This window comes from Gavia stellata, chromosome 22 (assembly GCF_030936135.1).
Source record: "Gavia stellata isolate bGavSte3 chromosome 22, bGavSte3.hap2, whole genome shotgun sequence".
In the NCBI taxonomy this organism is placed as follows: Eukaryota; Metazoa; Chordata; class Aves; order Gaviiformes; family Gaviidae; genus Gavia; species Gavia stellata.
Window position 1 is genome coordinate 7945048 of NC_082615.1, and position 13977 is coordinate 7959024.

Consider the following 13977-nt stretch of genomic DNA (forward strand, 5'->3'; position numbering starts at 1 on the left):
ATGTGCTTTTTTTTCCACCCTTCAATAGTACACCTTCATAACCATAGTATTATTGGTATGAAGGCACTTTAACACCATTATCGCGTGTAATATAACTGTGTGTGCACAGGCTTAAAGATGCATAAGACGCATTACAGCTCAGTTGTAAGCCCCCAGCTGTGGCAGGGTAAGACTACCAGGAGGAGACTGGGTTGGCTCATTTGGTTACTATCCATTGCGTAATACAAAACTTTCCAATTTGGGTGTTTGTTATGGTGGGGCACCTCTAAAGTGAAATTTATTCTTTTGTTTGGGATCAGCTGTCATCAAGACTAGCTCATCCCCTTTTTTCTTTCCAAGGTGGGTAAAGAAGAGCAAAATGCACTTTGTAAGGTGAGAAGACTTTAAAATGAGGCTAGAAAACTGAAGGCCTGTCCTATCTGCTGTTAAGAAAATGTTAGATGTCCCAGAGTATTTTTTGTCATGCTTTTCCTGCATGTTTCTGGGCAAGTTTCCTCATCCATCTCAAATATGTCATGTTTGACTCATACCGTTAGCCCCCCAGATCTGGAGTTTCATCTGCTTGTATGCTTTGTTACACACTTGGGTTTCTCAAATAAAAGAGCTCAGTGTAAGTATAAAAAGGATTATTCTGGAGGTAGAACGTACCTCTATACTGTAGTTTCTGTGCTCTATTGTTTGGACAATCTTTTCCCTGTAAACTAAAGTTGATATTAGTTCGGATACATCGATTGTTGAGAGGCTGGACTGGTCTGAAATTGTCGCTCATGCTCAGAAATATCTGTGATGGCTGATTCTGGCTTAGCAGTCGTAAAGAATGCATCTATACAAAATACAAAACAAGGATTTTTAGTACTGGTCTTTCCTGGAAGTAAACAACATACAACACTATTAAATAGACTACTTAATAAATGAAAGTTATATAGAATTTCAGTGATTTGTAGTCAGAGGTGGGTTGAAAGAGTTAACTTGAGATAAAACTGTTCCCTCTGTGGTCCTCTGTTTCTGAGCCCCATTTTAAATGAAAGTAACTAGTTTTACGTGGAGTAAATGAAAATGGTATGAGGTGTCCTTGGCTGCTCAGGAAACAAATGGAATCCAGAGTACTGGATGGCAGCAGCTGGTGCAGAGCAAATGAGCTTGATGAATGACAAGAGCTGATTTCCTAAGTTTTGTAGCTATTAGTGTAGCTTCCAGTTGTGAAGGCACAGTTTTGGGTGATGGTACTGGAGAACCAGGTATGGCTAGTCAGGATGGAAAGGATAACTGACAGAGTCATGCTGCTGCAGTCATGAAATTAATGATGTTAAAAAATTAAATCCTCTCTCCATTGACAGCTCTGTCTTGATACTGTCTGTGCTGTGTCTATAGTGTTCTTCTGGTAGACTCTGGCCTTCTTTTGAGATGGTTTAATGGATCAGCAGAGAGGGAATTACTGAATCATCCAGGATTTTCAGTGTGCCCAGCAGTGGTTGGATGCAAACTACAAGCAGGCAGCAATGGCTCTTATGATGATTACGCAACTGTGCTAGGAGCATCTTAATTGGTTCAAGTCAACCAAAACCTTTCAAACTTTGTATAGGAAACTGGAGAGAGGAAAAAAAAAGCTGCAATTTGTAAATCGGAAACCCTCAAAATATTTTGGTTTAAAAATATAAAAAGAAAATATTTTCCATGTCAGTGTACAATTTAAGAGGTTTGGTTGTGGCATTTAATGCTTAAATGGGGAAATCCAGCAGCTGGGTTTTACAGATTATCTTCAACTGCTTCCAGGGAAAACTTGTGCGTTACTTTTTTCAGTCTGAGTGCACAATGTAATTAGTAAGTATTCCATGAAATCAATTTGCAGTACTAACAATGGAGGATGTAACTAACCAGTAAAGCGTGACAAAGAGTAAGTATCATGAGATTATAACCCATAGGTACTAGCATAGACTACAGAAATATCCTAGTCCTTGTTTTGTACATTAACGTTGTAACTAAAAATGTTGCTTGTAGGAAAACATTCAGGTCCCCTGCTTGAAAAGTCCATAACATACAGCATGTCTGCCTGCGCTCAGCTGTGTCATTCTCCCAAATTACCCATTTAGAAAAGAAACAAAGTGCTTTTTCCGCATCTAGGCAAAATTGGACAGAAGGAATGTCACAAAGATAAAATATCTCTCAGGCTTTTTAAAGTCATCTTATTTACAATGTTAATATGATTTTAAATCCCAGTGTAACACTTAGGGTTGTTTTATCATTCCTTGTTTCATTTCTCAGGCCAGATTGCTTCTGCTGCATGCTTGGGACAGGCAGATGGTGGTTCAAGTATTCCTTCGGGATTCTAGTACGCAAGAGAATAGGTTGTAGTTCAGCTCACAGCTCTGTAGGCAAGTCGCTGATGGAAGCTCTGGAGAAGACTACAATTGGTGTTAAATTTGTTGTTTTCTGATGTTAGGCCTCGGACTGTAAGCAAGCCGTACAGAAATATAGTCTTTATGACTTTTCCACTGATGTGTTTCCTCAACAGCATAATTTTGACTATGAATTTAATTGTTTTCTTTTGCATAATTTATCCTGCTTCTTTCTAAGAGGGGCTTCAATTTGTAAATCTGATTTTTTTCTGAAGATATTTGTAATGTCTATCCTGTCATCTTATTCTATACCAGAAAGCACTAGCTGTTTTTTTTTTTCAAAAAGTCCCCACATATTGAATCTGTCACATTAATGCGCTATCGATGTGTATTTAAATGGCTGCAAATGTCACTCACAATTTGTCTGTTTCTTTCTGACCTAAGAGTGGCCTCTGTTATCCTTACTAATCTCAGTTATTTTTATACACTGCTATACTTGTTTTAGAATCCCCATATATCTATTCACAGAATTGTAGAATATTTTAGTTTGGAAGAGTCCACTGGAAACTGTTTGGTTCAAACCCTTACTGAAAGTAGGGCCCACCTCAAAGTACCTATGTGTGTGTATAGAAACTTAGGGAGCTCTAAATAATTAATATTTTTATTTTGGCAAAAAACTCTTCAATGCTTTTGCAAACTGTATAAATTGCAGGCAGAGATCCCTATAGCAAAAGGTTGAATCTAATTTTGTATGTAAAGTTACAAATATATATGTTTAAAATATTCTTTTGTACCTATACTAGAACAAGTAATTTTTAAATTATTTTTACCTGCATCCTTGTTATGTAGACAGGTTTGTTCATTATTATCCAGCTTGCTGTTTCATAGCAGGGTGGAATTGTCATTGACCCATCATATGTAATGAAACTAGACGTCTCTGGATAAAGCTCCTCAATGTTAAGCCCCTGTAGTAAGTATGCATCATCTGGAGAATAAAGAAGGAAAACAATTGAGGTAAAGCAATAGCTTCACAAAAAAAAATCCCACCTTTTTTATGTACAATCCTTATTCCAGAACATCAGCATCAATTTTACCAAAATATGAAGTGTAATGAACGTACATTTCTGAATGCTCCAGCAGCTTGGACCAAGAACAAGCAACGTGAATTCACGAATCCTGCTTGGGTTGAGTTCTACTCCTTAGATGCCCATGGACACCTTCTGTGAGTTTAGCACAAGCATTCACAGTGAAACTCTGAATCACATTTAAGAACTGGAGTTAAAAGTTTCTTGAAGGTGCAGTTATTGATTTAGATGCAGCAGTCTTTGGAGAATGTCGACTTACCATATTTTGGAGTGATTAACCATTTTTGCTCAACAAAGCCTTGGGAAAGCCATGTGAAAACTTAATTGCCCTTCTACCACAGGAGGAAGTTAAGGTTAATGCATGATAATAAAGCTGCTCAGTGAAGCCTGCTGGCCTTTCTTGTGCACAGTGGGGGTGGATGCAGTGCAAGCTCACTCAGAATGCTAAAATCGGGGTGGAAAAGTACGCTAGAAAGCAGCTTACTAGGGTCCCTGCTTTTATCATAAGTATCCCTGGAAATTAATGAGGTATCCCTCTGCAACAGAATTCACTCTGTGGACATGTACCAAAATATAATGAGATATGGTTATATCTTTCAAAATTCATCAAAGTTCCTCAGGCTTTTCTACACTATGTGTGCTATTTCCCTTGTGTAATGCTGGCCCTACAATTTTTTTCCAGTGCTGTCAAAACTGGAGCTCAGATTTGCCTGCCATATCTTTGGCTGTAGGAGTTCCTTAATAAGAAATACTCAGGGATATACATGCTTTACTTCTTATACACTACTGCTATTGTGTATCTCGGAGAAAGCTGGGCTGGTTACGAGCCATAATGTTGTGAAATCTTTTTGCATGCTTTCACTTGCGTGTAGTGTGTTCAATACGCTTCATTTGCAGAGCGAGTGCTAAAATGCGGGCAAGGAAAGTTGCATATTTAGGCATGTTTCCCCTTTCAAAAGACAAGATGAACTGGCACTGATTTTAATGGAAGGCAAGGAAAAGAGTACAAATAAAACAGAAGATACTGCTCAGACTAAAGAAAAGTACTGAAAGTGCATCTTTTAAGTCAATGTCAATAATTTAGGCATTTCTGTTGGATTCTCTGATGTTTTTCATGTACCATTCGCTGTAAGTTTAAACAGTTTTTGGTTTGGTATTGTGTGGGGGTTTTTTTGTTTTGTTTTTTTCTAAACTGATAAGCAGTTCCTTGGCTATCGGGAAAAGATTGGAAATGGAACCAAGGAAAGAAATATGAACAATTAAGAAAGTGTATAAGAACTAAAAAAGGAGTAATTTAACTTGAATTTAACGTATCATAGCTGAAGGACAAAACTTAGATGAGTAAAATGTTTGTCTCGTACTATCTAATGGGAAAAAAAAAGGACTGCAGACTACTGTCTTGGGCAACAGAAAATCAAAGAACACGGGCAAAGCAAATGTGACTTTTTTTTTTATTTTGACGTAGTGTAGTCAACATGCTACAGGCTTCTCGGGTTAGCGATATTAGTGGCTACAGCATCAGTTAAAGTGTCAGGGTGAGAGTGTAACATTTATACCACATTGACCAGTGCCTTACAGTTATTTCATATTTTAAATGTGTTTGTTACTTTACAAAACAAAATCTTGGCATGTCCTTTCAAGTTTGTCAGAAATACAGCCTTCTGCCATGTTCTTGCACTTCGAGCCAGGGTAATTGCCGTGCCATATAGCTGGATCCTCAGGTAGAGGGGAAAGTACCACCAGTGTCTTTTAGGTGGCTGACTGTCACCTTTTTTAACGTGCTCACCCTTCACTGGCCCATGGCCTGGGATACAGAGTCTTTCTAAACCCAAAAATTTCCAGACAAAAGTGTGAAACCATTACTATAGTATCAGAGCCAAAATGCTGCTAAATTTTAACAGCTAGAGATGACTGAATACACCTGTGTCCTATTCATTAGAAACATTATTTGCAGTGCAGTGGTAATTTTGCTAGAATTACATGAGAAGAGAATGAATGCATGTTTCCAAGCCAGTGCCTGTTTTCAATGAGTCATCACACATTTTTCCCTTTCCCACATGAACATCCTGTTCATTATTTATGAACCACGGAGAGTGGTGTGTTAGCTCCAAATGGCACGGTGTCAGTCAGAATAGTTTCAAACTCTAAGGACCCAATCTGCTTTGTCACATCCATATTGACTTTGGTTGGGCTAAAATGATTTAAACAAGGCAGAATTTGCCCTGAAATGTTTACTAGGAGATGGAAAGTTAACTATAAAGATTAAAAGAGATGAGGGATATTGATGATACATATATATTTTGTGTGCCACATTCTAGTTGACTAATCTGTATTCAGAACAGTGCACAGATTATTAACAATAGGACTACTTATCAAATGGAAGATACAGAAACAGATGTACTGCTGGCATTAGTGCAGGCAATCATGGGGGTTTTGGACTTCATTGCTTTCATAGAGAATATAATTCATTGTTTTGATATGGGCTTCTAACTTTTGTCTGTGGATTTACGGTGTTTAGTCATTCTCAGAACAGAATAACACTCTGGGGGTAGAATACGGTAACAGTGTGGGAGCAGCGTGGGGCACGGTCCTCCTCCTCCTACAGGCAAGCCTGACGTGTGCTGGTGCTCTCAAGATCAGGAGAGATGCTCTCCTTAGCCTTACTGAGCTTTCAATCAAATGCTGGGTTACCTTGTTTGCATACCGAGGACCTACAAAATGTGTGGTCATCTCCCCCACCAGCACCCAGTAGTGAAGAGGCTCCAAACCTGGTTCATTGCCTTTGTCTTCACTTGGAACATGTTTAAGGAGAGACAGCGAATTACGTGTCAAAATCTATCAGTTGTGATTAATGGGATACTGGAGGAAAATATCGCTTTGGGAAAAGGGGAAGATCGGGTTGAAGGAAATAATGAAATAAGAGTTTGGCCAAGTAAAAGCGGTATTTATTCATGCCTGTATATGGGTTATATTCCCATGGGAAGTCAGATGACTCCATGAGAATGGCCTGAGAAAAGACTACAGAATAAGCATTTGGTTATCAAGATTTTTCCCATGAACAGCTCTGCTGTTTCCCTTTCCCCACATCCTGATAAAGGTTTCCCATTCTGGAACTGAAACAGAACTACTGGGTTTGCGCTAATACTAGACTGCAACACTTTAATGTCTTGTCTTTTATTATATTTATGGCAAGTACGTAGTTCAAAATGGTCAAAATTACTGTGTGATCTCTTGCCAGTAATGAATTTCCTTTAATAAACCCATTCAGCCTTTGCTAGATTCTCAGCACCATTCCTATCTACAGCCCACACTCCGTTTATTTTGATCTGCTTGTGCCTTAGGGTGATTACTGAACTCATGAACTCTTCCCTATACAAATTAGATTTCATATTCATTTACATAAAGGCCTTGACTCTGACAATTTTCCTAGCAAATGATGAAAATCCTCTTCTTTTATCCCTAGATTTGTAATAGGCGTGTGGGGTCTGCTTTCACTGCAAATTCTATGTGTGTTCTCTTAAAAACAGTAGTATTTATAGGGAATATATTATTTACTGAATAAGGCAGGTCCATTTGATGTTGAAGTTTTTATGATGATAATCCAAAAAGGGAAAGTACAGCTCTAAGTGGATTAGATTACAGGGTGAGAAATGTAGAGATCCTCAGCTTTTTAATCCTGAAGCAGAGTTTCTCCACTTACCAGCCTTCACAAGTCACTTAGACCCAGGCTGACAGAGACTCATTTTGAATATCGCAGGTTAGTCCCTTGGGGCCTGGTCTGAGACTGCTGAGCTTTTACTGCTTGTGACAGGAGCTGCAAGAGCTCAGCCGTTCAGAGAATGCGCTGAAACATGAACCTTGAGAAATTAATAGCCTCTTATTTTCCAGAAATCTTAAGCTGTTTCAGGATAATCTCTTAAAATCAGAATACTTCATTTACTTGTACATTATCTATAAAATAGCTAAAGATTGAATTTGTGGAAATTCAGAATTTTACAGCTCTTCTGCCTAGCTGAACGTGTGGCAGTGTTTTGGTGGAGCCCGAATTTTCATATGGAATTTTGGGAATTTAAAATGTTACTTCTTTCCAATGTTAAGCAAACACTGGGTGAAAGCTAATGTAGCATAACTGTTCTGAAAGAAAGCTAACTTATCCCTTCAACTGTCATACTTAGAGGAATATTAAGGCAGTTTTTCTTTGGAGATATTCACATAGCTTCTGACTAAAGCCTGTTTGGAAGAACAGTTGTTTCAACTAGTTCACAGTAGATTCTTTGGGCTGTGATAACAGAATAAAATAAGCATTTAAAATCTGCTTTAAAAATTCCTTGGGGTCCACTTTACTTCACTGTAGCCATTAATATCCAAGAGTAGAAATTCCCCTTTTAATGCATTTTGCCCATGGAAATTTCATGCAGCAGCATAGATAGCTCTTAATTTTGTTGCTGTTCTTTAAAAAAGCATACTTTAGTTATGTTACTAACTGTCCTGACTCTGAACCTACGCTCCGCTTATCATGCGCTCCACGCTCCTACTGAGCACGCTGGGACTGCTCATTTTGTCAGCAGCCTGCTGAGCACTGACTTCAGGAGCGGACCCCTAAAGCACAAGCTAAAAAACCCCAGCTGCTAAAGGCAGAATAGAAATCCTTGCAATGTAAGAGGTAAAATTAGTTTTCAGCAGTGATGCTATAATCCATCATGCAAGACAACTGCAAAATTACTTTCAATAACGCTTTCACGTTCCCAATTTACACTAAAAAATTCCCAGTCAATGCTTGTTACTACAGTAAGTAACCCAATGCACTGTAGAATATTATGTGCATTGCATCTACCAAGGATTTCATTGGAACAGATAAACTTGTTAGTGATAACAGTGGTTAAAAGTTAAAACAGTTCCGTTAATCATTGGTTTCTGTGTGTGTTCATCTTCATGCGAAGCTTCATTTAGTAACCCAAATTAGGTGTGATTGGAATTACATTTTCCTTCCTAAGGGGCAAAACAACCAATGCGAGGTTGTAGGATGCTGTCAACTCCAGAGAGGAGGAGTGCCCACTTATAAGTGCAGCATACAAACAAAATGTTTTGTATTGGGGAGGTACGCTTGCCTGCTGGTGTGGGCAACAGTTGCATGCTCACTCATGCAACAGGGGAAAGATGCTGCCGGTGCCTTCCCACCCTGTGGAGCTGTATATCCCTAATCATGGCCTCTCCTCTGCTCTGAGCCACCACAAGTTGTCCCGTCTTTGCTCCGCTGGGCAGCCATTGTAGCATGTGGGGCCAAGGAGTACAAAAAAGGCTGTGATATGTAAATGCACGAGATATAGCTGCTGTGATGAGAAAAATGAGGCAGGAGTCTTCTCTTATTCAGTGTGTGAGACCTGACAGGTCTGTGTGTGTGTGTACTGGAGAAAAGCAGCTTCTTCAGTGGTGCAGTCAGAGATCTTCTGGCTGGTCCCCGAACAGAAGCCAGGAATATGTAATTTGGGAGTGAAAGAGCCTGAAGAAGCACATACAGCCTTAACATCTCCAGGATGCTGCTGCAGCAGCACTGGTAGGCAGGAAGCTCTTGCAGAACACTATTGCTGTGTTTTTGCAAGGAATCAAGACGGACGGTTTAAAAACTGGACTGATCTCCTGCTTCTTCCATGCAGAGAAGATGACATTTCATACTGATAGGACAATCTGGAAAAAATGTTCTGAGGGGAACCCTCTGTCGCCTTCCTTTCTACAGGTATCGTGAAGACTAGAGTTTTATCATAATAGAGGCCTCTTATTTTGGACCAAAGTTGTAACAAGACTTGTTAACTGTAAGGTAAAATTAGAGAAACATCAGCAGGAAGAAAGGTGCACACTGTAGGAGAGGACAAGGAACAATCTACTTCAGAATGGGCTTGGACTGGCTCCATTGTTCAAATTCTGTGTTATATGGCAAGACTTGAAATCTTTCTAGTGCTCTCTTGTTCAGGAATTACTGGGTAAAATTCTGTGCTTTCACTTTACATTGGTCTTAAATCTATACTTCTTTTTACAATCCTGGCTTTGCAGGGAGGGGGAAAAGGTGGACTCCGTGGAAAGAAATCAGACTGTGCACTTTAGGGATGTGTATAGAACTCTTCAAACCATCCGTCATAAACCCGAAGTTCAGTGACTTTTATTGAAGTTAAATGGGCATTTGAGATCTCTGGAGTTTTCCAAGGAACACCATGTTGTTGTAGAGTATATAGTACAATATATTTAATTTACAGAGAGGTAAACTGAGGCAAACCCTAGTAGAATTGTGAACCAAATCCTGGAGTCCTGACAACTAGTCTCGTTCCAGTTATCATGAACAACTCTCTCCCCGCTTTCACAAACAAACGCAAAATTAATGAAGTTTATGAAAAATGTGAAGTCACTGTTTACGGAATAACAAACGAAGGCTGAGCTTTACAATACTTTCCAGTTAAATTCTGCTATCGTTTAACTTATTTTATTAACTTAATGGCTGCTTGGAATTCAAGTGAATATTTCGTAAAGGGAATAAGGTTTTCAGGAGGTTTAATTTGTTCTATTGAGATGTATGTATTTTTCATTACTTTCTTTAAACTAGCCTAATTTTCACTGACATTTAAGCTCCAGTTTTCCACAAGTTCAATATACTAACACGGAATTATTGAGCATTATCAGTTAAAGGCTTTCCAAATGTGAATACAACAAATACGCATGCTGTGTTAATGACCTCTTTATATAGCCATTAAATGCAGCAATAGTTGAATAGAAATGTCATAATTTTTCTGTACAAAAAGAAAGCATTCATGAATACTAAATCCACAGTTAATGATGCAGCATCTTGACATAACTTGATTTGATATAACCCAGGCTGCTCCACATGTTACTTTTATTGCTAACAGTAGGCAGTTTCCTCTGAGTATTCTGTGTGAATACAGTATATGTATTTTTTAAGTGTAATTTCATTAATTTATTGCTTGTTCAAACATAAAATAGACTTTGAAGTTCAAAATTCATTTGATGAACTGATGACCTTATTAGATTTTTCCGGTTCCCAAGTTTATCATGTAGAGTTGCTGGCAATGCAAACTTTGTAATTTTTGCCCATAATGAAGTGCCTCTTGTTTCAGTGAATCGCTAAATACGTTATTTGATACTAAAAGCATACAGCTGTTAGCCATAGTAAATTAAGAGAAACTTACTTTTATATGTTATTCTCGTTATGGTGTCTCTGTTAAGCATACGATTTAGAAATGGATTTGATGATTCAGATACCTACAGAAGAGAAAACGTGCAATGTCAAAATCTTCTCACAAACATTTCCTTTCCAGAAATGCAGCTGTTCTCTGTATACACGGACATGCACACACACACATTCTCGCTCTCTCCTGCCATTCCTCCAAATTGTTCCTGCCTTTTTTTCCACTGTTGTGGGAATAGGAAATAATTACTTAGATATTTCTCGAACAAAACTTGTTAGGAAGTTGGTAGCTAAAAATAAATCCAAAAAAACAGGGATGGGAGAATAGGATGAGTAGAAATTAATGCCTGAATACAAGGGTGAGTACAGGTTTCTTCTCCAACAGCTTTGATAGGATTTGCAGGCAGTTAATATAATTAGGATTTCCATATAGTATTCTATTACTTTTCTATTTATTGAGAAATACACTTTCTTGCAGCAGACTATTTAGACTGCAAATAAAATCTGTCTTCCCTTTGTTTTACATACAGGTATGACATGCCTAGATTTCACCCACATGTACTCACAAATATGTATACATACACGTATACATGCACATAAAATGTTCAGTCTACCTTAACGTAAGCATACTCAAAGAGGATTCAGAGGGAAAATTATAGGTGGCTTAGAGGCATTGTTGTTGTGTTGGGTTTTTTTTTTTTTTGGGGGGGGGGGGGGGTGGTGGTGTACGTACTTTATCAAGAATATCATCGTTGATTATCAACAATAACGAGAGATTTTATTGCACTGCAAATGGCAAAATTATTATTGGTTAGCAATCAAATCAGTGTCACATTTTTTTATGGAGACATTTTAGTAACTCTGTAGCTAGCCTTCCAATATCCTACTTATCTTTCAATTATTCTGCGATGTGGGGTTATTTATCAGACACTGGATGCTGCTGTTGTACATCTAGCATTTATCCAGAATGAAATAAATTTCTTTTGAAAATGGAAAACTTCACAAAGTTTAATTAAGATTTAGGAAAATAGATGGGCTGTTGGACAAACGGTAATCCAGCTCTGTTTGACAGGTAGCCTTCAGGAAAATTCAGTTCAGGTTCCATTTTGTGGAAATTCAGATAGTTACTTCTCCACTGAGAAGTCTTTCTAACTACTTTGGACATTTCAAATAGAACACATCTTTTCATGCCCGTGAGAGAGGCCTAGAGAAAAATATGGTGAGGCAGATACTAAATTTGTTGCTCATTACAAGAGGTGTGCAACTCAGACAAAATTGGCACGCTGGGCATTTTGAAGGCTTGCTTCAATGTTATCCTTTTGTGCAAATTCAAGTCAGATTGTTGGATCGTAACACAATACTTTTTGGATGAAAAAAGGTAACCTAAATATCTTAAATATGAGACCCGTATAAAAGGGCAATTTTCATATCTCATTTTGCAATATGCTCTGTGAAATGCATATTTTAATTCTGAGGTTAATGCTTTGTCAGGAACTTTACTTTATGAAATGGGATTAGAGAGTACTAAAGGGAATTAACAGATATCCAATACGTAAGGTCTGATGATGACAGCTGTTTATTTCAGCATGAAGCCCTCATTCAGATATATATGCTTTTTTAGACTGGTGAAACAGAGATACTTAACAGAAGACTACGAACAACATTTTTGGGGGAAATGCATTCTTCATCTGAAATGAGAGAGAATGTTTCTCTGGTGTAATTAGGGGGGTTTGAGTAAACTTTTAAGTCTTGAGTTCAATGCTAGATCACTGTAATTTATAGACCTAACTATGCATCTTGAACGCTACAAGATGGAGGATAAAATATGACAAAATATTCATGTCTTTCTAGCTCTGTGAAAAGGAAGATATTAAGAGTTATACTTTTAACGTTCTTTCAGTTTTGTTAGTTTAAGATGTTTTAAATAACAGTGTGAGAAAAACTTAGTTTGCTGAGTTTGAATCATTAGCATGTCTCCAAAGAGCAAACGTGCCCTCTTTCCCAGGGCCTCAACTTACTAGGAGAGATTTACTTTTAATTGAATGCATAACATTTCATGAAGAAATACCAAATCTGCAAAATTAGTAACTTTTGTCATAGCCATTAAAAGTGTTATGAGTGATGTTTATGATATAAGGATTTTTCCCCCCGCTCCCTTATCCCTTTTCATTTTCCTTACATTACATTGCAAATGCTTTGGAGTCGAGATTGTGTGTCCATTTCCTAGGACGATGCTGTCTCTGGATTCCAGATCAGAGCCTCTAGGCATTGCTATAGTATAATGAGGAGCCTAATTCCTAGATTTACAGCTCATGGCAAAAGAAGCCCATTGTTTATGTTAGGCATTGATAATTCTGAATACTTACTTTCATAAATATGGAAACTACCACCAACCCATTAGGACTCTTTGCAGCTTCTGTGACATTTGTGTACAGCTCGTGGTTATAGTGGATTAGTTGAACCTAGAAAACAGGGAAGGGAAAGATTACAATTAAACAGTAGCAAATCATACCATACGCTGTTTGCACATGCTCTCTATACGCCAATTGGTTTGTATTAGGATCCCATCTATTCTTAGGATATTTTGTAACAGTGCAATTTTTCATAGGTTTGCAGCACGCGTGATTTTAATAATTTCAGTCACCATCTGGCTCCAACTGGCATAGCACCAGCATGTTTTCTTCTGAATTGCCAGTAAGTGAATTTACCCACATCACGTTATGAATTGCACTGCAGGGGTTGACATCATTTCCCTGTTGCAACAGCACTTGCCATGGGCATCAAGTAATCTGTACTTTTCAGCCTCAGGCCAAACACAGAGGAGTCAGGGGTTGAAATATTTGAAGAAACATATGGGATACGGGTTTGGAACTGTTTAAACCAGCACTCGCAGAATTTAAAATACTAATATTCATTGGCCCTAGATTTTACAAACTGGGTTACAAAAGCTCCTACAGTTAGGCGCTTACTGTATTATTGTTAACCAGATTCCCCTTAGCTCCTACAGCTTTCCTTCTGCTTTTTAGTTTTATGATTTGCTGGAACTTTTGAATTATGAAACACAGTTCATCTCTTCCCCTGCATATGTAAATGTCTTAACCAGAACAATGGTATTTGATTTGTCTGGGATCACTGGACATCGTTACCATTTATATTGCAATTCGTAGCCTCACTTTTTTTTTTTTTAAAAGATGAACAACTTTAATGAACTCAGGAGGCAGTTAAGTACTTCTAAGAATCTGAAAGGCAAGTTAGCTTTATTTAGCCTAAAGATATCTTCTTAGTTTTCAGATCAGAAAAGTAAGGTCGTTGTTCTGGCATTTTCAGAATTGCAGCAGCCTGATGTTTGTATTTAAAAATCAGG

At 38.0% G+C, this 13977-nt stretch overlaps 1 protein-coding gene across 1 annotated transcript in view; it reads right to left on the reverse strand.

The window, feature by feature from the left end:
- The window catches only part of CA10 (carbonic anhydrase 10), a 205626-nt gene that overhangs the window by 242 nt on the left and 191407 nt on the right, over positions 1–13977 (reverse strand). Inside the window, exons 5-8 of the mRNA XM_009818802.2 lie at positions 12980–13075; positions 10615–10687; positions 3167–3321; positions 649–823 (exon numbers count right to left, since the gene is read on the reverse strand). Of these exons, the coding sequence (XP_009817104.1) occupies positions 649–823; positions 3167–3321; positions 10615–10687; positions 12980–13075 (499 nt within the window). The remainder of the gene's footprint in view (positions 1–648; positions 824–3166; positions 3322–10614; positions 10688–12979; positions 13076–13977) is intronic.